Source organism: Armigeres subalbatus, chromosome 3 (assembly GCF_024139115.2).
Source record: "Armigeres subalbatus isolate Guangzhou_Male chromosome 3, GZ_Asu_2, whole genome shotgun sequence".
NCBI classification, from domain to species: domain Eukaryota; kingdom Metazoa; phylum Arthropoda; class Insecta; order Diptera; family Culicidae; genus Armigeres; species Armigeres subalbatus.
Window position 1 is genome coordinate 201,193,448 of NC_085141.1, and position 26,783 is coordinate 201,220,230.

Here is a 26,783-nt window from a genome sequence, read left to right on the forward strand (position 1 = left end):
ATGCTTTGGTTCTAATGCAGGTGGATTTTTTTCGTTGCGGTACCACGTGGACAGGTTTTGATCAGTTTCCGATACCCCCTCCCCCAGCGTGAACAATTCAAGACAAAATTTTCAAAACGACTTATCTGCTTTTGTAAACAAAGATTCAAACGAAGATTTGACGAAGCTGATAGCTCTCCCACGCAAACCAACAACATCAATAGGTATGTGAAGGTTTTGCTACCTGTTGATGGTGTTGGTTTGCGTCAGAGCTATCAGATTCGTCAAATCGTCATTTGAATCTTTGTTTACAAAAGCAGATAAGTCGTTTTGAAAATTTTCTCTTGAATTATTCATATAACTTACCATAAGACGAGTTTGTACAATTCCACTACTTTATTGTACCTTTGACAGATACATATTTCGACCTCAACAGTAAGGTCGTTCTCAGTGTCTCGTATTTGACTCGACTTCCACTAAAAGCTGAAAATAATTTTGGCATATTCATACAAATTATCAAAAAAAATATATAAATTTTGCACATTCGTCATAACCCCTACGCCACCACCCCCCGCTTGTGAGAAAAATATTTGATCGGATAATTGCACTGTGAAACATAAACAATAACAATTTGCCATTCATTCCTATACTGATAAACTAGATATCATTCTGACATCTTACTACTGACAAATGAAATGTTAACTATGGAAGGAAGAATTTGTATTCAATCAGACCTTGTATGCAATAATGTACGAAGAGCTTCTTGTGGCAAACAAGAAGCTTTACGAGTTGCATGAAACTTATCAGTTAGAATTAGTTGTATACAATATAGACACTGTAGATTACATAGACAAGCTTATACACGATAGAATATGAAACTAGAATGATTATATCGATAAATAACCATGTCTGATTAAACCACCTGACGTATTGAAATCTCAATAAATTATCATCAAACCTGAGAACAACCCGAGTATTATTTGGAAGAAAGATTCTCAACAAATGGTTATGGGCCCAGTGGTTAACTGGCAGTAACGGTCGTACTATATCGTTGGATGTAGACTTCCTTCTGGACTGGTGGACGATCCTGGACTGGTGGGCGATTCTGAACTGGTGGACGCTTCTGAAGAGGCATCAGAAGGAATGACTTCGCTAGCAGCAGTGGACGCAGGAGCGGTGGCTACGAGAGGGGAACTCTCGAGCGCACCATGCCGATCACCGGCGTCCTGCTCAGCGGGGACTGCGCCAATGTCTTTGATGGCACGGAGGCAGGGTTTGAATCCAAAGGAGAATGAGAAAATCGCTCACTTGTCATGTCTGTATACACTCTCGATAGGTAGCATATACCACTCCTCCAACAACATATAAATAACAAAGTTTGCTATTATATGAAATTAGTGTTATTAGTTTGTTTTTCACCTCTACCCGGGTAGATACCGTTTTGGCTCAAATCCCGAACATGGCTCATATCCCGAACACTGGCGTTTTAGCGCTCTAAAACTAAAGTTTTCATTGGTTTTCCATATTGAGTTTTAAGATTGCAAAAGAATTCAAGCTTCTTGTAGAATCCGGCGGGAGAAAGGAACTTTTACACTTCGGACGAATTAAAGAAATACACAACACTACTGATTCTGCACAACACTCGTTGATTTATTTGACTCCTTCTCGCACAAAGTTTCATAAGTAACTGCCCGTTGAACACTTGCAATGCCTCGTGGGAGCTATCGTCGGTTTTCGCTTGCTCGTCGCTCTCTCGGCGCTCCTTCGAAGACTCTCTCTCTCTCGCGCTAATGGTTGTATAGGGGAAGATGGTGGGAAATGGTTTGATGATATCTCTACATCCCTTTTCTACTCTGGAAAAAAATAGGATTAATAACATGAAGGAATATTTTTTTTTTCAACAGTTAAGTGTTACCCATTAGTTGAACCGTGCAGGCAACTTTCTTGCCCGTTTTGGACGCTCCGGCTTGGATTCAGTTGTGTTCTCTTGTATGCCTTCGAAGTTATTCTCTTTCGATGATTCAGCCGAAATGAATGGTACTTTTGGTGCTACTTCTCGGGTTCCTGATGGATGTTCGCACCATTTTTTCAGGTGCGAAACAGGACGCCTGTATCTAACTCCTTCTTCATTTGCTACAATCGTATCACTCCCTGTCTTTTTGATAACTTTGAACTGCTCTAGACGAAATTTTGGCTCCAATATCCCAGTCTCGTAATTTTTCAATATAACAGTGTCTCCTTCCACTATTTCCGATGGTTTGGCTTGTCGTCGTTCGTCAGAATAAAGTTTTCCCTTCATTTTCTTTATAGCATCATTGTCCCGTATCTCATCATCGCGATTCCAGTAAGGTTCTGTCCTCAAGGATGGCAGAAGATCTTTCACCGGTCTTCCGGTCAATAACTCCAGGGGTGCTTTTTCCGTTATTGTGTGAGGAGTAGTATTATACATGTGGACATGATCTCTCACAGCTTTACGCCAATCAGCATTGACTGCTTTGGCAATTCTAAGAGCCCGCAAAATACCTTGATTTTCATTCCGTGCCGATAGTTCGAACGAGCCAGACGTGTGTGCTGTGTCTCATCGCGGATTGTGTTCGGTAGTGCGAGTCTATTGTGCGGTGCCTACATACGGATCCAAGGCGATCGCTGTCGGCGAGTGAAGTAGCTGCTTCTGGCGACGCCAGTGAAGCAGGCTATTGTTACTGCTGCTACCTACAGCAGCAGGGGCAGATAAGTAGAAACGTTTTTATTGTTCTCCCATCTGCTTGATTCGGAGTGGGACTGATAGAATAAATAAAATTAGTTTTTTTTAAAGTTTTTTTTCTGATTAGCTATTAGTCTTAAGTTAACATAAGCAAAATCATCCTTCCACCTTGCGGGGTGAGAATGGAGACAGAGACGAACATCGCTGCATGCTGCTCGGAATCGAAACATTGGAGAAAAGGAGGACCACGATACAAGCAGTCTTCGTTGCAAAAATACTGACCGGCGGGATCGATGCCCCTGCTATTCTAGCTGAATTGTATATTTATGTTCCAGAACGACCTGTACGATGCAGAAATTTCCTGTATCTCGCTCCTCGTAATAGCCGTTATGGTCAGCATGATCCAATAAGGTTTATGGCTTCGCGTTTCAACGATGCATTTAGGTTTTTCGAGTTTGATGAGGGAGCTTCTATATTTGCTAACCAGTTAAGGCTGCGAATGTGAAGTCGCGTGGAAAACAACAGATGCTGTAGAATATATATGTAGATTTTTTTATAGTAATTGACTGTTTTGTAAGTTTCTGTGACTATTTTGTAGACATGTGTGAATAGCTGTTAGTAAACTTCATTAAGACTATAAGTCAGATGGAGGTAACAATAAAATAAACAAATAAACAAATAGATGAGACTGTGGAAGGCAATTGGCCTCCAAAAGATGCAGGGCGCACACGATTGTACCATGCGGCTTCACCTGGGCCTTGGGTTGTTTACTTTCGGCAGAAAGTGAAGAGCCTAGATTTTCTGGGCATAAAACGAGATTTGACGCGTCGTTTTACGAAGCTTGAATTCAGCCAAATCAACATGAACGTACAATGTGCATTGTTGAATATTTAGTTTATGTGCCCTCGCGGGAGGTCGAGATAGAAGGCGTAATCAACGCAGCGAGCTTGACTTGCAAGGATGTGCTTGCAGGGAAAGGTCGCCTAAAGAACGCCCTGCAATCTACCGTGGATATTCTGGACTGCAAGGAATTGCATTCAGCAGCCACGGTAGATGGCAAAAAGGTTTATTCCAAGTCAGGCTCGCTTCGGGTGACATTCGCCGGTTCGATGCTTCCAAAGTATGTCGATATAGAAAATATGTTGTTTCCGGTGCGTCTTTTTGTGCCAAGGGTATTTAATTGTACCAACTGCAAACAACTTGGTCACACTGCCGAGTTTTGTGACAACAAACCACGTTGTGGCAAATGCTCAGAAGGACATCGGGAGGAGTTCTGCCAGCAACAAGCAACAAAATGTGCTTATTGTGGTTTGAACCCTCCCCATGGTTTGCAAGAATGCTCGGTGTACAAAAAGCGCACCCAAAAAGTGAAGCGCTCCAAGCAGTCGTATGCGGAAATGGTTAGGTCGCAAGACACATCCGCCACAGCCACTGCATCGACTGCTATTTCAGCCACCGTTCGTGTAAGTGATTATTATGATTCCATATCAATTGACGAATTGGACTCTGACGCAGCCGACATGGATGATTCTGCGGAGGTACACGTGCCCGAAAAGAGGAAGCAACCGTCTTCCCCGGGATCGCGCCGTAAGAGAACAAAAGTCATCCATAAAAGCTTGCCAAAATCTGAAGGCAATGTGGGTTTATTTAAAATCCCGAAGCAATCTGTCCCTACTGCTTCTTTTGATCCTAGTTGCAGTAAGACATTCCCGCCATTGCCTAAATCCGATGTTTCGAAGAAATATCCGGCTAGGAGAATCAACGAAAGAAAAAAAAACAAATTCGCACTTCTAGGAAAAGTATTCCGTCCAAGCGAGGATTGATCTCTTTTAAGGACCTTGTGGACCGTTTTTTGAACTTGTTCAATATTCCGAATTCATTGAGGCCAATCATTGACCTCTTTATTCCAACAGTTGAAAGCTATCTGAAGCAATTGACTGTTTCATGGCCCCTTCTTGCAGAAATTGTATCTTTCGATGGATAATACGGCCAACACCGAAGATACAATCACTGTGCTGCAGTGGAACTGTCATAGTCTGAAAAATAAATTAGACGTGTTCAAGTTTTTGATTCGCAATTCCGATTGCGATATATTTGCACTCTGTGAAACATGGCTTTCTTCTGAAGATGAAATCAACTTCCACGATTTTAACATTATTCGCCAAGATCGGGATGATCATTATGGTGGCGTTCTTTTGGGGATCAAAAAATGCTACTCCTTCTACAGAATTCCCATTCCGACTGTTCCCGGCTTAGAAATCGTCGCATGCCAAGTAAATGTGAAGAATAAAGATCTTTGCATAGCTTCAGTGTACATTCCTCCAAATGCCTCTATTAATCGTCGACATTTTTGGAGCGCAGTCTCCCTCCTATCATCTCCATTATTGATATTGGGTGATATGAACGCACATGGTATTGGATGGCGAAAGGTATGACGATTATAGAGCGCCTATTTTCTATGATTTGTGTGACGATTTCAATTTGAATATTTTGAACACTGGTGAAGTAACTCGAATAGGACCAAATGGTCAACAAAGCCGTATTGATCTGTCTTTATGTTCAAATTCACTATCATTAGATTGCAAGTGGAAGGTAATTCAAGATCCCCATGGTAGTGATCATATGCCGATAGTTACCCTCAATTAAAAATAGCTATCAACAATCTGAGCCAGTTCCTTTCGACCTCACGAAAAACATTGACTGGCCAAAATTTGCATCGGCGGCAAAAATTGGTATTGAATCAACTGATAATCTTCCACCTTTGGATGAATATCGATTCCTTACTGAGTTGATTCAAAAAAGCGCACTAGAAGCTCAGAAACGACGCGTTCCAAGTACATCTGTCATAAGAAGACCAGCCACTCCTGGATGGGATGATGAATGTACTAAGTTGTATTCTGAGAAATCTGATGCCTTCAAGGCCTTCCGCAAACACGGAAGGTCCGAGCTTTTTGAAGAGTATTTGAGGCTCGAAAGAAAGCTCAAAAATCTTCTCAAGGCAAAAAACGTAGCTACTGGCGACGTTTTGTCGAGGGACTATCACGAGAAACCTCAATGACAACACTTTGGAAAACGGCCCGCAACATGCGGAACCGCATTTCCACCAACGAGAGTGAAGAATACTCCAATCGATGGATATTCAACTTCGCAAAAAAGGTCTGTCCAGATTCCGTACCAGCAGAACTGCTATTTCGAGAATCAGTCACTGATCCCGGTTCTTTGGGTGGACCATTCTCAATGCTGGAACTTTCTATGTCTCTTCTTTCATCGAATAACTCTGCTCCGGGATGCGATAACATCAAATTCAATCTTCTTAAAAACCTCCCAGATATCGCAAAAAGACGATTACTTGACCTGTACAACTGTTTCATGGAGTACAACATTGTGCCACCTGAATGGAGACAGGTGAAAGTAATAGCTATTCAAAAGCCTGGAAAACCAGCGTCTAATCACAATTCATACCGACCGATTGCCATGCTATCATGCATGAGAAAATTATTGGAGAAAATGATCCTTTCAAGAGTCGACCATTGGGTCGAAGAAAATGCATTGCTTTCAAATACTCAGTTTGGATTTAGAAAAGGGAAAGGAACAAACGATTGTCTAGCGTTGCTTTCTTCAGATATACAGCTGGTCTTTGCGCACAAGGAGCAATTGACTTAAGTATTCTTGGACATTAAGGGCGCTTTTGATTCAGTTTCCATAGAAGTACTGTCAGGCAATCTGCACAGTAGTGGATTACCCGTTATTTTGAATAATTTCTTGTACAATTTGTTGTCAGAAAAACAAATGAACTTCACACTCGGCACTCTGACAACTTCCAGAAATAGCTAGTGTTTAAGTCCCTTGCTTTATAATTTCTATGTTAAAGATATTGACAATTGTTTGGAAGGACAATGCACGCTCAGACAACTTGCAGATGATGCCGTGGTCTCTCTAAGAGGTCCATGTGCAGCTGTCTTGCAAGGACCATTGCAAAGTACCTTAGATAATCTGACTGTTTGGGCCAGACATTTAGGGATCGAGTTTTCACCGCAAAAAAACTCAATTGGTTGTGTTTACTAAGAAGCGGTATCCTGCTCAACTGAAACTCAAGCTGTTGAATGATGACATCAACCAATCTTTATCTTCTAAATACCTTGGGGTCGTGTTTGATTCCAAATGCACCTGGAAAGTGGAAACTCCACATTGAGTATTTGATACAAAAATGCCAGAAAAGGATCCATTTTCTACGTTCTATCTCCGGAACATGGTGGGGTGCTCACCCGGAAGACCTCATCAAACTGTATAGAACGACTATTCTCTCTGTTTTAGAGTATGGCTCCTTCTGCTTCCTCTCAGCAGCTGATTGCCACCTGATCAAATTGGAACGAATTCAGTATCGTTGTTTGCGTATTGCCCTTGGCTGTGTGCATTCAACGCATAACATGAGCCTGGAGGTGCTTGCTGGAGTCACTCCTTTAAAGCACCGTTACTGGGAGCTCTCACTTAGAATACTCATCAAATGTGGAACAAATAACACACTTGTTCTAGATAACTTCGATAATATGCTTGAACTAACTTGTCGTTCAAGATTCCTGAGAGTTTATCTCAACTACATATCGTCAGATCTTTGTCTTCCGTGTTATAATCCCCTTCGAGTTCACTTCACCAACGACAGTTCCTCAATTGTATACGATCTGTCCATGAAACATGCTATTCAAGGAATACCAGATCATCTTCGACAAATATCTATTCCCTCCCTTTTTTCTGAAAAATATGAACATGTCAATTGCAACAACAGATATTTCACTGATGGTTCTCGCATCAACGGATCCACTGGCTTCGGTGTTTTCAATGTAACTTCAACCACCTTCCAAAAACTTCAGGAACCGTGTTCGGTTTATGTTGCTGAGCTGGCAGCAATTAACTTCGCTTTGGGGATAATTTCCAATCAGCCCGTAGACCATTATTTCATCTTCTCGGATAGTCTTAGTTCTATCGAGGCACTCCGGTCGATGAAACCTGTTAAGCACGCATCTTACTTTCTTTCAAACATAAGAGAGCAGATGCGTATTTTGGTCGAAAGATCATTCAAGATTACCTTTGTTTGGGTCCCATCTCACTGCTCAATCTACGGCAATGAGAAGGCAGACTCGCTGGCAAAGGTGGGCGCACAGGAAGGTGAGGTTTATGATTGACAATTCTCGAGCAACGAGTTTTTCCCATTAGTCCGTCAGAGTACTCTTCAAAGTTGGCAAAGGAATTGGACACACAATGAACTTGGACGGTGGCTATTTTCCATAGTTCCAAAAGTTTCTGGGCGAGCGTGGTTCAGAGGTGAGGACTTAAGTCGAGGCTTCATTCGCGTGATGTCGAGACTTATGTCCAATCACTATTCACTAAACGCACATCTGTACAGAATAAACCTTGTCGATAGCAACTTATGTAGGTGCGGAGCCGGTTATGATGACATCGATCACGTAGTTTGGTCCTGCTCGGAAAATGACGCCTCCAGAGAGCAATTATTGGATACCCTTGTGGCCCGAGGGAAACAACCCTTCAGGGAAGTTCGAGGTGTTTTGGGAGATCGTGATGTTGTCTATATGCAGGCCATTTATAGTTTTCTTTGTGCTTCTGACATCAAAATTTAATATTTTGTTTTTTTTTCTTCTTTCTTCAAAGTTTTTTTTTTGTTTAGTCTCTGCCTTTTTGTTCCGTAGAGCTCCATAGCTCTTGCCATCCGGAAGATGCTCCCAGTCGACTGACGCCAAATGCCCGGATGAGAAGCTGAAATTTCCTTATCCCAAATCCCAATCCTTAAACATTGTAAACTAACCTCGAGTCACCACGAGTACGCTGCCCAAGTAACAATCGCAATGCTTCGAAGATTTATGCTAGTTTTATAGAGGTTTTATTACGGCATGTAGAAATGCTTAAAGTTTTATTTTGGATTTATTCAGTTGTCATTTAATTAGATCCGCAAGAGTACTTGAGAACTACGTTTTGAATTCCAATATAAAACCACAGCTCTTTAGGTTTTATAATGCTCCTGTGTTCCTCCTCAGAGCTAAAAATGGAACTGACATAAAGCCAGCAGTTAAGTTATATGTTGGTTTTGATCAAGACTTATAAAAGCTGCCAAGCTTCGTAGAGTCCTGTATAAAACCCACATATAACCTTTACTCCTGAAGAAGACCTGCATAGGAATACGAAGCTTGAAACTACTACTATGGAAAGAAACTAAATTTTCAGCACAAATTTAACCCACGGAAGTTTTTTCATTTCGCTTTCAGTCGAAAATGGAAAAAAAAAACATTAGCAGTTTTTTCTATGTCGTGAATTATGTAGGGGAACTGTTTCGATCTTCATCTCACTCACTGAAAATACATGCATCTTATCGGGAAGCAAAGAAATACGGCACCAATTTCTTCGCTTCTTCTTGTCAACATGCAAACTCCTGCTAAAAAAAAATTACAAATCAAATACCTTTCCATTGCTCTGCTATCGGAGCCATGAGTTGGAATCCAGGAGCAGTTCCCTTATATATTTAAGTCGTTGAAAAAACTGTTCAAACAGCATTTGCTCATGAGGGGTATGAAAATATGTATTTTATCCATACATGTTTTGCCAATTTAACACGAGTAAAACACTTTTATGGTACAAAATATACCATTTAACAATTGCCACTTTATGCTTTTTAATTGAAATACTTACTTTTAAAAGTACTTGCATTCGATGCCAAGGGCAGAATAAGTTTGTTTATGATTTTTTTTATATCTGTCTACATTGTCATGTTGTCATTATATATAAAACTACCAAGCTTTAGGTTTGACCAAGATAAAACTTGCTAGTCGTAACATGGTCTTGAGAAAGGCCAAGATAAAACCTCTAGTTGTTTGAAATGCCCAGATAGGGCCAATTCAGGAGTAATGGTTATATAGAGGCATTTTTATGCAATCAAAGTTTTATTCGAAAAAATGTCGCCGATATGAAAAAATAATGAATTTCATAATCGAAATATCATGTAAATTTCTGTTTCTCCTTTTAAATGGTAAAATTGGTCATCCTAATAAGTTTTAGGAACAATGCTTTGATTATTTGATCAAACAAATTGGTTATTCATTGAAATTATTTCTAAAGTAATTAACTAAGGCAATTAATTAAACTTGAAAAATTCTAAATAATAACAAATTAACGAAGCGCATTGTTAAAATACTGATTATTTATCATGGTTTCACCATGAAAAATCCCTGGCATGCCTTCAAAAATCCATATAACACTCAAAGCCAGATATGAACTTTTATTGAACTGGCTGATAATAATTCTTTTATTTTTGTTGTTGACATGTAATCCATGTATTGCAGGAAGAAAAGCATATTTTTTTCGAGTACAAACATTAACCAACAATAACCTGAGAGTTGACAACTGTTTCATTATCGGCTTATTTGTTGTTGTATCATAGTCATGAAGTGGTTATATCATGGTTATATAGTGGTTCTCAAAACCACCAAGTCTAGAGAAGGTTTTATGTTGCATGTTTTATATGAGACTTGAAGTATATTATAAAACCGTTGGTTCTGAACTAGAACGCATATTAGGTTTTAATGATTGCAATAAAACTGGGCCAACTGGCTGTAACATGGTTTTATAGAAATCTACAGGAGGTTGTGGAAACTGCGAGGACTGCATGGAAGGTTTTGAGATTAGGTTTTGAAGAACGCTATAAAACTCTGATACAACCTCAATTGTTACTTGGGTGGCTTCTACCCCTCTCTTACTAACTGAAAAATTAAATGATATTGATTGTATATATCACAAAGAACCATGGCTCCGTAAAGTGTTATACACGCCTGAGCCTACCAAATAAACGAACTTGGAAAAAAAAATACCTTGATTTTGCCTTTCTACGAGACCATTCATCTGTGGCCAATACGGAATGGTTCGAACGGATCGAATGTTTCTGACGCTTACAATAATTCTGGAACTCTTCGCTGGAGAAAGGTGGGCCATTATCACTGCGAATTGTTTCCGGATACGTTTGCTCCAGAAACACGGACTCAAGGGCTTCGATAGTCTTTGTGGCTGTTGTACCTCTCATCTCTATGACCTTCAAGAAACGGCTATAGTAATCTACAACCACCAGAAAAGTAGCAAACTCTTTTGCTGAAAAAAAGTCGATCGCGATCTCCTGCCACGCTCGATCTTGCATTTGTTTTCTCGCTATTGGCTCCGGAGGACCTTGAGTGCTTACGGCTGCACACCCAGCACATTCCTGGATACGGTCACCAACATCTCTGTCCATATAGGGCCACCACAAATTTTCCCGCAAACTACGTCGCATGCTGACCACTCCTGGGTGTCCTCGATGTGCAATATCCAAGGCTTGAGTCCTTAGCTTGCTAGGGAGAACTATTCGATCATTTCTAACGACGATACCATTGATTACTCCGAGCTCCTTCGTGAATGACTGATAGTGAAAAAGATCCGAAGGCCAAACTCCACTTCGAAGAGCTTCAATAACCGCATTAGATGTTGCGTCATGTTTAGTTTCATTTTGAATATGTTCCAGGGTGATAGCACTCATTCCATCGTCTATAGCGCACAAATAGTGTTCAGATTCCTCATCGAACGGAACATCGGAATCAGACCTTGGGCATAAACGTAAAAGTATGTCTGAGATATTAGTAGCACCAGGAATGTGCTTGATACAGAAGTTGAACGGCTGCAAACGAAGTGCCCAACCTTCAGCTCTTGTACAAGCTCGTTTTCCATCGCGATGTTTTCCGCCGTAAATGTATTCAAGAGTCTTGTGGCCTGTGTAGATTGTGAATCTCATGCCAAACAAGTAAGGATAAAACTTTTCGACAGCCCATACAACCGCGAGGGCTTCACGTTGTGTCTGAGGATAGATCCTTTCAACTTTGGTTAATCCCTTCGACGCGAAGCTGATAATACGAGATATGTTCATTTTGTCCCTTTGAGTGAGGACCGCACCAAGGCCTACCGGAGATGCGTCCACAAATAATTCGGTTTCATCATTCGGGTCAATTAATCCCAGTCTCCGAACGGTTTTGGACAGTTCATTCCGAAGGTCATTGAAAGCTTCTTCTTGTTCATCACCAAAAATAGCTACATCTCCTCTTATGTACTTACGCAATGGCTCAGTTCTAGTAGACAGACACGGAATAAACTGCCCAACAAAATTGATAAGGCCCAAGAAGCTACGGGTTTCCTCAATAGTCTCGGGTTTCCTGAAATTTCGGATAGCTTCAACTTTATCCTCTGGTCTTATCCCGGCTGCACTGACATTATACCCCAAAATTTCGAGTTGCTTCACACCGATTAGACCTTTTGTTTGTTAAGCATTTCATTGTTTTGGCGGAGCAACTACAATACTTCTTCCAGCCTACGGTCGTGTTGCTCCTTTGTTTTTCCCGATACCACTACGTCATCAATATATACGACTACACCTTCTATCCCAGCCAACATTTCGCACATTATACGCTGAAAAATTTCCGGCGCACAATTGATGCCAAACATCAATCCTTTGAACCTCATCAAGCCTCTGCTTGTCATAAAGGTCGTAATGCCCCGGGATTCTGGGTGAAGTTCTATGTGGTGGAATGCAGATGTTATGTCCAATTTTGAAAAGCATGTCGATCCCCTTAATTTATTTAGCAAAGTGTCGATCATTGGTAGCGGATAGTGCTTGCGTTGAATTGCTTGATTTGGGTATTTCATATTAATGCACAACCTGATGTCATCCTTCCCTTTTGGCACTACGACCATAGGGGATATCCATTCAGGGGGGCCGATCATTGGTTGAATTACATCACTATCGAGCATTTGCTGGATTTTTAAGTCAACTTTCTCCTCCATAGCTGCTGGAATTCTCAAATATGCAACTTTTTTTGGAGGAACGGTTTGGTCAATTGACAGTTTTAGTTGAACATTGGGAAATTTTGGGAAGGGCTCGCCATTCAGTTCAACATTGTGCACATTAAGTCCAACTTTCAGCACTTCCAGGCATTGGCGTAACTACAGGGGGGCTAGGGGGGGCTATAGCCCCACCTAGAATCAAGTTAGCCCCCCCTAGAATTCCTACGACTTTGCATGAGTATGGCACATATCTGGCGCTCTGATCATATCATCTCTCTCTACAGTGAGTTGAATATATAATAGAAGTAACAGATTAACAGAACAAATACAATAGCTGCGATTTTAAGTAAAATACTAAACTGCCTTTAATATTAAGACAACATGAAAAAGACAATTGTTTAACTTAAGCAGGACATAGGATGTGTCAGGACACAGTGTGCCTATGACATCTAGCTTTCCAACATAACCCTTAAAGATGCATGGCATTTCTGAAAGGATTGCCAAGATAAACCTTTCGATATTGTGATAGCTGAGTACAACGTATCGTATGCATGTAATAGCAGACATTTTGAAGGCATTTCTTTCTGCAGATTTCTATGGTAAAGTATTCAAGCGATGTTGCTATTTCCCGAAAACTTTGAATTTCCAATTATCTTGATAATCCGAAAAAAAATTCCATAGAGTAGAGTGGGGCAAGAGTACGCACTTAGTTTTCAATCGATCATGTGGCCCTTATGAAGCAAGCCTCTGCATATCAAATCAGTGTCGATGATTCATATACTCTTCCTTTATGTTACCCAGTGGAAAAAATATTGAAATTATTGAGATTCGTTTTAGTAGAACCCTTATCGCAAGACAAGTGAAAAACGCACTCTTACCCCACCGGTGGGGTAAAAGTGCGCATCGGGTGGGGTAAGAGTACGCATTTATCCAATCATGTGCTTTAAGCAGTGGCGTAGTCACGGGGGTGGTTTTGGGCATAAAACCCCCCCCAGAGACAAAATTTTTAGAAGACATTTTTTTTTTCGAAAAAAAAATGTTCAGAAAACCCCCCCCAGACCAATTTTCTGACTACGCCACTGGCTTTAAGTATATATTAACACAAATAAGAGTTAATAACATTTAATTGATGTTTAATGAGCATATATTGGGGAATGTTTAAAGATTAAGTAACTCTTAAAGGGGGAGGGGGTCCTAAAAATGTACACTTTCATACGAAAAACCATTGTTTATTATATATACAAAAAACTACAGAGGTAAAAATATATATATCAGGTTTCGCGTGGCGTATACAAAAGCATTTTCTTAAAGAATGTCCACCAATCACGTAACGTAAAATTTGGCTATTTCATCACCCCTCCCCCCTATCTTACACTATTTGTATGAATCCTCTAAAAATTATATGGATCGTCACACATCTCACAACCCCTCCCAGCTAAACGTTGCGAAATTTATGAATGTTTCTTTTGATTAAATGAAATTATCATTAAGATAAAATTTTCGTACTACGTTTAGGTGTACAACTAGTCCTAATACAATTTCATTATTTCGCTTCAGTGCTTTGTTCGCTTAATCTTTTCTAACACCAAATTACTTCAGCTTATCCTTAAAACTTGTTACAATGTTCGATTTCTGTCCCTTTTTTCTTAGTTGTAGATCTTTACGCTTTGGAAGTAGTCTTATTTCGGCTGGAGATACGGGTTTGACATCAAAACTTGAAGATTCACATGCGTACTCTTGCCCCACCGGTTCCTGCGTACTTTTACCCCACAGTCCCAAAATTATTCAAGTACAGCAACCGTTCGCTAACTGGGCTAAAACACCAGCCCAGTTACCGAACGCCGCTTTTTAACTGGGCTGACGAGGGAATTCGCGATGCATTGTTGTTATCGTGTTTTACATGAAGCTTAAAGAATATACCATTCAGAATCCCCTCGTCACCGAGTCTTTGTTGTTGTTTTTTGACGGATAACTGCTTTTTAACTGGGCTTTGGCCCAGTTAGCGAACGCCCAGTTAAAAAACAGTCCAGTTAAAAGGCGCCCAGTTAGCGAACTGTTGCTGTAATGGTTTTGACTTCTTGGAAAATCAACCGGATTGGTGTTCTGTACCATGAAGTATTCTATATAATAGGTTATCGAAATGGTATAATGTTCACCTGATTGAACGTATATATGGTAATGAAATACTAGTTGCGGAAATCCTATTATTTTTAGCAAAATGACCAAAAAGTTATCTTACTCCATATCTCCCTTGTTGTTCATTCAAATCTTTTACAATTACACATGATAATAGTTGGCCAGAATACCTGTTAAACTGATACAGTGCTGCTAGTTTATCATTTTTTATTACTTCAAAAAATCGAAAACGTACTCTTACCCCACGCGCACTCTTGCCCCACTCTACTCTAATGCTTGAAATCCGAAAAAAGTAAACCCTGAAATTTCAAGGAGAGGTTACTAAAATGTAAAAAGACAGGAACGCCGTCTTTGACCAGAGGTCGTACAGATTAAGCATTTAAACACTTAGCATGGGACAACGGACAGGACCCATAACACCCAGTGGACCAGTGAAGAATTTTTCGATCGCGTCTAGATGATTGACGTCGCTAACCGCACAGCCATGAAGCCCACAATAACTTGAAATTATTTCTAATGGATATGTAAAACTCGAAAGTCTTATGTACCTAAAGCTCTTAAGTTTTTCACGTATCAAAGTTATTGGGAATCCCACGACATTTCTAGATTTTTATGTCAGAGATGTTCAAGTCGTCACTTGATGTATTGAAATAGTTGTTTGGTAGGCCAATTTGCAGACAGTTAAACAAAAACAATAACTTTTTTGTGTTTGACTTTAAGAATAGGAAAAAGTTAGCCCCCTAGATTTTTTCCTTAGTTACGCCAATGCTTCCAGGTCTTCGGCTGTCCTTTTGCTCAGAAGTGACTTACTGCCACCCTTGACAACAAAAAAATCTGCATACGCCTTTGGTTTGGTATCGTTCACAGAAATCCAAGCTTCAAAGATTCAAAACCTTAAGAGGTTCTTTGCTAGCGTACGCAGTTACACGTCAATTCTTTTTGTAGATTTTGGCACCTTTCTTAACAATTTTATCCCAGATATGTTCAGTTACCGTGTTAATCGCTGCACCGGAGTCAATAAGAAATGCAACGGTAATTGTGTCGATACAGCAGTTTATGATGCCACTGCTACTAACATCATCTTATTCAAAGAATTAAACAACCCAAATTTCAGTCTTAGCGTTTATTGATTTTAAACTAATAGTAATCGAAGCATTTGAGTTAAAAACTAACAGGTTATTTGATGCAATCCCCCTTTTTGGATTCTACTAGCCCTCATTTAGTATAGAGAAATATAAAGTAATTAATAGTTTTGTACCTTCCATGAATCCTCCGATCTGGCACCAGGGTAGCGAATCGATTCATCGGGCTGAGGATCCTCCCGAACGGTATTAGCTTCAGTTGACCGCTTCCAGTTACGTGGTTTAACTGGCCCAGTCTTGCACGCTTGACCATATGCAGAACACTTTCTTGAGAAATGGCCTCTTGTTCCACAGTTATTGCAACGCGCATTACACAATAACGCATAACAATCACGCGAATCGCTGCGATGTTTCCATGATCCACATCGGCCATATTCGATACCTGGTCGTCTGTCCCTTATTGTTGGCCTTCCGGAATAAAATGTCACCGATCTACTGGTGCTTTTTCCCGGCTTCACGTACGAAATTGTTGGCGCTTCTGGATCAGTAACAAAAGCATGTTGCTTTCCCTTCTGTTAAGCAAGTATTTCACGGTTGATTGCATAGTTTGTTAGATCATCCAGGTTCATAACATTCTCGAGCCCTTTGTCACGAACTCGTTCGTCCTTTGCACCCATAGTCACTTGTTGCAGTATTTCTCGTTCTTCACGGTCCTGAAAATCACAACGGCCCGCTTGTGTTCGAAGCTTCAAGATGAACTGATTAAACGGCTCATCTGCTGTTTGCTTTAGTGAACGGAAAACCTCTAGCTCAACTCGTTCGTTGCGTTTCCCGATTAAAGTTGTAAATTCGATTTTTTTAAGTAAAAATTTTCATGATTATGTTTTAAAATTCAGCTACACGGGTCTTACCAAAATTATCATGCCGCTAATCAGGTAAACCAGTAGCAGCAAAATGAAAAGATTCAACCCATCAATCGGATTCGCTTTCAACATTGGCGCTGTAGTTAGAAACCAGTCTCACCGGTGTTGATGCGCTATGATATTCAGGCAGACTCGCTTTTTGCATCGGCACTACGGTAACAGACCGGACTTGCCATTGTATTGATGCGCTACGACTCTCAGTCGGACTCGCTTTCAACATTGGTGCTGTGGTTCGGGACCGGTCTCACCTGTGTGTTGGTGCGCTATGAAATTCAGTCAGACTCGCTCTTTGCATCGGCACTACGGTAATAGACCGGACTTGCCATTGTATTCATGCGCTACGACTCTCAGTCGGACTCGCTTTCAATATTGGTGCTGCGGTTCGGGACCGGTCTCACCTGTGTGTTGGTGCGCTATGACATTCAGTCAGACTCGCTCTTCGCATCGGCACTACGGTAATAGACCGGACTTGCCATTGTATTGATGCGCTACGATTCTCAGTCGAACTCGCTTTCAACATTAGTGCTGCGGTTCGGAACCGGTTTCACCTGCTGGTGCACTATAACATTCAGACAGACTCGCATTCAATCTCTTTCAACAGTTCGGTTGCAAACCGGCCCAGCCATTCGCATATGATGCTCTCATGTTTGCTTGTAAACTTGGCATGATGGTGTGGAGAATCTCCATTAAACACTTCACGCAATATGGGGGAAAATGAGTTGCAAAAATGGTACGCATACACAATTTCTAATTACTGCACCTCCGCGTGACGCAACCTACCAACACCCCTTCCGCGTACCACACTTACATTCAACATCAAATATTCACACACACTAGCAATATGGTGGAATGTTCGAGGTCGTTTGCGTTATCATGACGCCATTTCAAAAATCACTTTATTGGGACAAAACTCAATCCAAACACCCTTTTTGAAAGCAAATTTGATACATGGCACTGGTTCATAAAACACTATTGTGTCCGACTTCCGACGTTTTACTTGCGAACTTACTTCCGACATCATGAACGTCAGAACAAAATTTGAATTTGCTACCAAAACATTGTCGGAAGAGCGTTCGGAAGTGTGGAAATCGACTTCCGAACCTCAATTTGGTGCCAGCGAAGTTGTCAGCGACAAAACAAGCTCGATTTTGTGACAGATAACACCGTGCAGTGCTGCATATTAATTTTATTTTTCCGTGTGAACCTCGTCGGAAGTGGGCCTTGCTGCCAGTTCATCAGCGTCATATAAACAGTTTTGGTCTAAATGCACAATATCTTTTCCCATCCTCACTAATTGATCAATCAAATCAAAATAGGCCCGAATCAAACTCGAAAATCACCATCGGTTTCATGCGTCAGTTATAAAGAGGCTAAATAAAATGACTTACCATATTTCGCACCGGCTGCGCCAATTGTAGAATCCGACGGGAGAAAGGAACTTTTACACTTCGGACGAATTAAAGAAATACACAACACTACTGATTCTGCACAACAAACACTCGTTAATTTATTTGACTCCTTCTCGCACAAAGTTTCATAAGTAACTGCCCGTCGAACACTTGCAATGCCTCGTGGGAGCTATCGTCGGTTTTCGCTTGCTCGTCGCTCTCTCGGCGCTCATTCGAAGACTCTCTCTCTCTCTCGCGCTAATGGTTGTATAGAGGAAGATGGTGGGAAATGGTTTGATGATATCTCTACACTTCTATGGAGAAAATTACATAAATAACGCCAAAATGGCCAAATGGTAAAAGCAAGTGTTCGGGATATGAGCCATGTACGGAATTTGAGCCAAAATGGTTCTTCAAAATAGCGAATCGGCAACCAATTTGGATAAATACAGTTCATCGTCCTATTATTGAATTCCTTTTGTTAGTTGTTGACCATTAAAATAATTATATAAATACTAAGAGCAACCTTACCAGTGATACAAATCAGCGATTAAGATCAAAGTAAAAAAAAAATGAGCTCGCATCAGTGTTCCAAATTTTGCTCTATTTTTTTGAAAGATATGCTACGTTTAGACAAGGCAAGTGAACTGAGCAAGTCGCTTGAATCGAACGCGAACTGAACGTGTAAACACCTTAATTCAATTCACTTGAACGAAAAGAAAGTTGAACATGTTCAACTTTTGGCAAGTCAATTGAATTCAACTGAGTTGTTCAATTCACTTGCCCTGTCAAAACGTAGCAATAGTGTATTTCGCCTTCCAAACAACTTTGTGGCAGATGATAGTGCTCCATATCTATCAGATTCCGTTAGAATAAGCTTAACTTGTGCTCTCATGTACACTGTCAATGGTATAAATTTTAAATTGAGTTTATTTTAACCAAAATCTATGCTTTTCTCATATCATAAACTATTTTACACCGGCCTTTCAGATACACCTTGTGAATTTACAAACCACAAACAATTTACCAGCGGTCTTCCAGACACGCTTTGTGATTTTCCAAACCACAATCCATTTTCCAGCGGTCTTCCAGACGCGCTTTCTGATTTTCCAAACCACAATCCATTTCCCAGCTGTCGTTCAGACGCGCTTATTGATTTTCCAAACCACAATCCGTTTTCCAGCGGTCTTCCAGACGCGCTTTGTGATTTTCCAAACCACAGTCAATTTCCAGCGTTCGTTCCGACGCGCTTTGTGATTTTACAAACCACAATCAATTTCCAGCGTTCGTTCCGACGCGCTTTGTGATTTTCCAAACCACAATCCATTTTCCAGCGGTCATCCCGACGCGCTTTGTGATTTTCCAAAAAACAATCTATTTCCAGCGGTCGTCCCGACGCGCTTTGTGATTTTCCAAACCACAATCCATTTCCAGCGTTCGTCCCGACGCGCTTTGTGATTTTTCAAACCACAATTCATTTTCCAGTGGTCATCCCGACGCGCTTTGTGATTTTCCAAACTACAATCCATTTTCCAGCCGTCTTCCAGACGCGCTTTGTGATTTTCCAAACCACAATCCATTTTCCAGCGGTCTTCCAGACGCGCTTTGTTGCAATACAAACCACTTTGGTTATAAAGCCTTTCAAACCATTAAATACTATATTTTTCAAACTTAAACTCACCTTTTGAAATCAGCGTCAGGATACAAAAAACAGCCTGGCAGGATCGCCAAAATGTATATGGCTCCAAATGGCAGGAGCGAAATGCGATGACAGCAGCTCTCCGTCGCTTCGGTGCCAACCCCGTGAAACAAGCACCACACGGTTAGATGACTTTACCCATTAATAGGTAAAGTCATCTAACCGTGTAGTTCTTGAAGCCACCATTTGTTGGCGTGGCGCTACGCATGTAAATAAATAATTGAAACGTTCGATCCAAGACTCCTTGCACATGAATGTCAAAGTAGGTCCACTATTCGATTCCAAAAGTAAAGCTCGTCAGATTAAACTTTTTCACCCTTCGAATTCAAAAGCTTTACACTTGAGAACTCAATTTTCGGTCACTCTCCAATGTCAAGTGCGTTAATAATTTTGGTAAGGTTCAAATGTCATACATCAAATCGACTTCTTTTTCTTGCTGTTCGCTTCTTTTTTTTTGCGGAGAGCCTACTCATTCGCTCAGATCTGATTTTGTACAAAGTACACAAACATTTCAAAAGGTATCAAACTCTATATATTTCCACAAAATATTAGCGTCCTTTTCAATACCTGTACAGCGCACAGATTATAGTGATACGCATAAACAACCTCAAACATGCATCTGAGATTGATTTGTTGTGCATCCTTCTCCTAATTACACAATTTCCTACATGCATTTTACATGAATGTAAAATTATGATGCAGTTGACTACCTTCTCAAATGTTCGTCCAGATTCAATGGATTGTTTACATGACCATATGATCGGTCTTCTCTCTGTGTAAATGAAAAGTGATGCCGTTTTAGCATTATTATTTTAGCATCCCGACTAGAAGAGCATAACAGAAACTGAACACAATTTTAACATATTGTGATATTTATAACTTATTTTGATACAATTTTGTTCTTAGTAGCCATTATCTTTCAAATGTTATAACAAGATTGTATCATAATATGATTTAAAAAATTCTGAACACCGAATTGCCCAAGAGTAGGCAATTAAAATGAATGTAGCAAAGTCTCCCAGCCATAGATATCACAACGCTGATATAATTTGAGAAGGTTGCCTTATTCGTAATGTTGGTAATTTCATGTTCTCGAAAAATATTCTTGTTTAGACAAAAACAAAAAAATATGATTGTTGATCGCAATGTGTAGCCCTATCACGACCTGTAAAAATTCCAACTGCGCAGAAACAATCAATTTTGTATCTGATTCTGTTATAAATTTCTAACAAAATATGTTATTTTTATGATAAAATTGTAACAAAATTTGATAGTTTTTTGTTTCCAGTCGTGCAGTTTTTGATAGAAATTTAGATATTTTAACAACATCCTGCACCATGTTTCTAACACATTTTGTTATAAAAATTTAGTATAACATAATAACATAGGATGATATAATTTTGATATGACCTTCTAGTCGGGATTACATTACATTATCAACACTTGAATTATGAAAAATAAATAACCTGCGTTGCTTATTAATGCTTGCGTTTTTACAGTTCTAGCTCACATCTAATATTTAGTGTCAATATAAAGCATGTAAAGCATCATTTTCATAGATTATTGCTTGATGTTTGCGTACATATTCGAGAAAACAAGCATAACATATAGAACAAATCAACACGCAACACTTAACGATGATTTTCGAGTATCTGCAAAGTATAAGAGAGTGTGAGAGTAAATCGACGGTTTCCCCTCCTGGAAAAATATGTTTTCAACTTTGCAATATTTTCTGCAAAAGACAGTTTTTTCAAATAATATTACGAAATTCATCCAAATGAAGCATCCCACGGATGTATTGAAGTCACCACTATATGTTGATGTAGTTTTAAAACAAGAGTGCTTCTCAGCTGGGGAATGCATTTTCTCCTCAGTGGTCGGATTTTTTTCCGGGGGGTGGTACAAGCACGTGGCTGTTTTCTTGTCAATGACTGGATTACGGTAATTTGGGCCTTAAAGTGGAAAACACTCGGATTTGCCCTACTGGTCAGCAGAGTGTATGTAATTAAGAGTGGCGACACTGTCAGAATTGGAACAAAATTCATCTGTCATTCCCATACAAAATCGCGTTCCAAACGAGCAGGAGAGTTACGGCATCAAATATCGAAGTTTCATGCATCTAAAGGACATTTAGGACCAAAAACAAAATTTCGATTTTTTTCGAAATATGATGTATCCCTATACAGGGAGATTTGCATCTATGGGATGCAAGTGAATTTAACAATGAGCATAAATAATTACAAGTAGAAAATAAATTAACATTGAGAACAAAAATAATAAATAGAACGGAAATATTTATATTAGTTTATTATATTATATGTACAATTTCACGAGGGGCCCTCCTTAGCCGTGCGGTAAGACGCGCGGCTACAAAGCAAGACCATGCTGAGGGTGGCTGGGTTCGATTCCCGGTGCCGGTCTAGGCAATTTTCGGATTGGAAACTGCCTCGACTTCCCTGGGCATAAAAGTATCATCGTGCTAGCCTCATGATATACGAATGCAAAAAATGGTAACCTGGCTTAGAAACCTCGCAGTTAATAACTGTGGAAGTGCTTAATGAACACTAAGCTGCGAGGCGGCTCTGTCCCAGTGTGGGGATGTAATGCCAATAAGAAGAAGAAGAAGAACAATTTCACGATTATATTCAATAAATCTAAAAATAATATTTACAAAATAGTGACCATGTTACACACTAAAATCATCAAAATTTCAATTTTTTCAAAAATTCCCTTGTCACTTTGGACATCCAATTATTGCACTACGGCATCAAATATCGAAGTTTCATGCATCTAAAGGACATTTAGGACCAAAAACAAATTTTTTTTTTTCGAAATTTGATGTATCCCTATACAGGGAGATTTGCATCCCCCAGGACACTAAAATCATCAAAATTTCATTTTTTTCAAAAATTCCCCTTGTCACTTTGGGCATCCAATTATTGCACTACGGCATCAAATATCGAAGTTTCATGCATCTAAAGGACATTTGGGACCAAAAACAAAATCGATTTTTTTTGAAATTTGATGTATCCCTATACAGGGAGATTTGCATCCCCCAGGACACTAAAATCATCAGAATTTCATTTTTTTCAAAAATTCCCCTTGTCACTTTGGACATCCAACTATTGCACTACGGCATCAAATATCGAAGTTTCATGCATCTAAAGGACATTTAGGACCAAAAACAAAATTTCGATTTTTTTCGAAATTTTATGTATCCTTATACAGGGAGATTTGCATTCCCCAGGACACTAAAATCATCAAAATTTCAATTTTTTCAAAAATTCCCCTTTTCACTTTGGACATCCAATTATTGCACTACGGCATCAAATATCGAAGTTTCATGCATCTAAAGGACATTTAGGACCAAAAACAAAACTTCGAATTTTATCGAAATTTAATGTATCCCTAAAATAGTATATTTGCATCCCCCAGGACACTAAAATCATCAAAATTTCATTTTTTTCAAAAATTCCCCTTGTCACTTTGGACATCTAATTATTGCACTACGGCATCAAATATCGAAGTTTCATGCATCTAAAGGACATTTAGGACCAAAAACAAAATTTCGATTTTTTTCGAAATTTGATGTATCCCTATACAGGGAGATTTGCATCCCCCAGGACACTAAAATCATCAAAATTTCATTTTTTTCAAAAATTCCCCTTGTCACTTTGGGCATCCAATTATTGCACTACGGCATCAAATATCGAAGTTTCATGCATCTAAAGGACATTTGGGACCAAAAACAAAATCGATTTTTTTCGAAATTTGATGTATCCCTATACAGGGAGATTTGCATCCCCCAGGACACTAAAATCATCAAAATTTCATTTTTTTCAAAAATTCCCCTTGTCACTTTGGACATCCAACTATTGCACTACGGCATCAAATATCGAAGTTTCATGCATCTAAAGGACATTTGGGACCAAAAACAAAATTTCGATTTTTTTCGAAATTTTATGTATCCTTATACAGGGAGATTTGCATCCCCCAGGACACTAAAATCATCAAAATTTCAATTTTTTCAAAAATTCCCCTTTTCACTTTGGACATCCAATTATTGCACTACGGCATCAAATATCGAAGTTTCATGCATCTAAAGGACATTTAGGACCAAAAACAAAATTTCGATTTTTTTCGAAATTTTATGTATCCCTATACAGGGAGATTTGCATCCCCCAGGACACTAATCCCCCAGGACAGGGGCCCTCCTTAGCCGTGCGGTAAGACGCGCGGCTACAAAGCAAGACCATGCTGAGGGTGGCTGGGTTCGATTCCCGGTGCCGATCTAGGCAATTTTCGGCTTGGAAATTGTCTCGACTTCCCTGGGCATAAAAGTATCATCGTGTTAGCCTCATGATATACGAATGCAAAAATGGTAACTTGGCTTAGAAACCTCGTAGTTAATAACTGTGGAAGTGCTTAATGAACACTAAGCTGCGAGGCGGCTTTGTCCCAGTGTGGGGATGTCATGCCAATAAGAAGAAGAAGAAGGACACTAAAATCATCAAAATTTCAATTTTTTCAAAAATTCCCCTTATCACTTTGGACATCTAATTATTGCACTACGGCATCAAATATCGAAGTTTCATGCATCTAAAGGACATTTGGGACCAAAAACAAAATTTCGATTTTTTTCGAAATTTGATGTATCCCTATACAGGGAGATTTGCATCCCCCAGGACACTAAAATCATCAAAATTTCATTTTTTTCAAAAATTCCCCTTGTCACTTTGGACATCCAATTATTGCACTACGGCATCAAATATCGATGTTTCATGCATCTAAAGGACATTTGGGACCAAAACAAAATTTCGATTTTTTTCGAAATTTTATGTATCCCTATACAGGGAGATTTGCATCCCCCAGGACACTAAAATCATCAAAATTTCAATTTTTTCAAAAATTCCCCTTGTCACTTTGGACATCCAATTATTGCACTACGGCATCAAATATCGATGTTTCATGCATCTAAAGGACATTTGGGACCAAAAACAAAATTTCGATTTTTTTCGAAATTTGATGTATCCCTATACAGGGAGATTTGCATCCCCCAGGACACTAAAATCATCAAAATTTCAATTTTTTCAAAAATTCCCCTTGTCACTTTGGACATCCAATTATTGCACTACGGCATCAAATATCGAAGTTTCATGCATCTAAAGGACATTTGGGACCAAAAACAAAATTTCGATTTTTTTCGAAATTTGATGTATCCCTATCAGGGAGATTTGCATCCCCCAGGACACTAAAATCATAAAAATTTCAATTTTTTCTAAAATTCCCCTTGTCACTTTCTACATCCAATTATTGCACTACGGCATCAAATATCGAAGTTTCATGCATCTAAAGGACATTTAGGGCCAAAGACAAAATTTAAATTTTTTTTCGAAATTTTATGTATCCCTACACAGGGAGATTTGCATCCCCCAGGACACTAAAATCATCAAAATTTCATTTTTTTCAAAAACTCCCCTTGTCACTTTGGACATCCAATTATTGCACTACGGCATGAAATATCGAAGTTTCATGCATCTAAAGGACATTTAGGACCAAAAACAAAATTTCGATTTTTTTCGAAATTTGATGTATCCCTATACAGGGAGATTTGCATCCCCCAGGACACTAAAATCATCAAAATTTCAATTTTTTCAAAAATTCCCCTTGTCACTTTGGACATCCAATTATTGCACTACGGCATCAAATATCGAAGTTTCATGCATCTAAAGGACATTTAGGACCAAAAACAAAATTTCGATTTTTTTCGAAATTTGATGTATCCCTATACAGGGAGATTTGCATCCCCCAGGACACTAAAATCATCAAAATTTCAATTTTTTCAAAAATTCCCCTTGTCACTTTGGACATCCAATTATTGCACTACGGCATCAAATATCGATGTTTCATGCATCTAAAGGACATTTGGGACCAAAAACAAAATTTCGATTTTTTTCGAAATTTTATGTATCCTTATACAGGGAGATTTGCATCCCCCAGGACACTAAAATCATCAAAATTTCAATTTTTTCAAAAATTCCCCTTGTCACTTTGGACATCCAATTATTGCACTACGGCATCAAATATCGAAGTTTCATGCATCTAAAGGACATTTGGGACCAAAAACAAAATTTCGATTTTTTTCGAAATTTTATGTATCCCTATACAGGGAGATTTGCATCCCCCAGGACACTAAAATCATCAAAATTTCAATTTTTTCAAAAATTCCCCTTGTCACTTTGGACATCCAATTATTGCACTACGGCATGAAATATCGAAGTTTCATGCATCTAAAGGACATTTAGGACCAAAAACAAAATTTCGATTTTTTTCGAAATTTGATGTATCCCTATACAGGAAGATTTGCATCCCCCAGGACACTAAAATCATCAAAATTTCAATGTTTTCAAAAATTCCCCTTGTCACTTTGGACATCCAATTATTGCACTACGGCATCAAATATCGAAGTTTCATGCATCTAAAGGACATTTGGGACCAAAAACAAAATCGTTTTTTTTTCGAAATTTGATGTATTCCTATACAGGGAGATTTGCATTCCCCAGGACACTAAAATCATCAAAATTTCATTTTTTTCAAAATTTCCCCTTGTCCAATTATTGCACTACGGCATCAAATATCGAAGTTTCATGCATCTAAAGGACATTTAGGACCAAAAACAAAATTTCGATTTTTTTCGAAATTTTATGTATCCCTATACAGGGAGATTTGCATCCCCCAGGACACTAAAATCATCAAAATTTCAATTTTTTCAAAAATTCCCCTTGTCACTTAGGACATCCAATTATTGCACTACGGCATCAAATATCGAAGTTTCATGCATCTAAAGGACATTTGGGACCAAAAAAAAATTTTGATTTTTTTCGAAATTTTATGTATCCCTATACAGGGAGATTTGCATCCCCCAGGACACTAAAATCATCAAAATTTCATTTTTTTCAAAAATTCCCCTTGTCACTTTGGACATCCAATTATTGCACTACGGCATCAAAT

At 39.3% G+C, this 26,783-nt stretch overlaps 1 protein-coding gene across 1 annotated transcript in view; it reads right to left on the minus strand.

Annotated features, from left to right (window-relative positions):
• Window positions 1-1,022: 1,022 nt before the first annotated feature.
• Window positions 1,023-26,783, minus strand: part of LOC134222239 (uncharacterized) — a 41,185-nt gene continuing 15,424 nt past the window's right edge. The window contains exons 2-3 of the mRNA XM_062701381.1: window positions 10,637-12,013; window positions 1,023-1,231 (exon numbers count right to left, since the gene is read on the minus strand). Of these exons, the coding sequence (XP_062557365.1) occupies window positions 1,023-1,231; window positions 10,637-12,013 (1,586 nt within the window). The remainder of the gene's footprint in view (window positions 1,232-10,636; window positions 12,014-26,783) is intronic.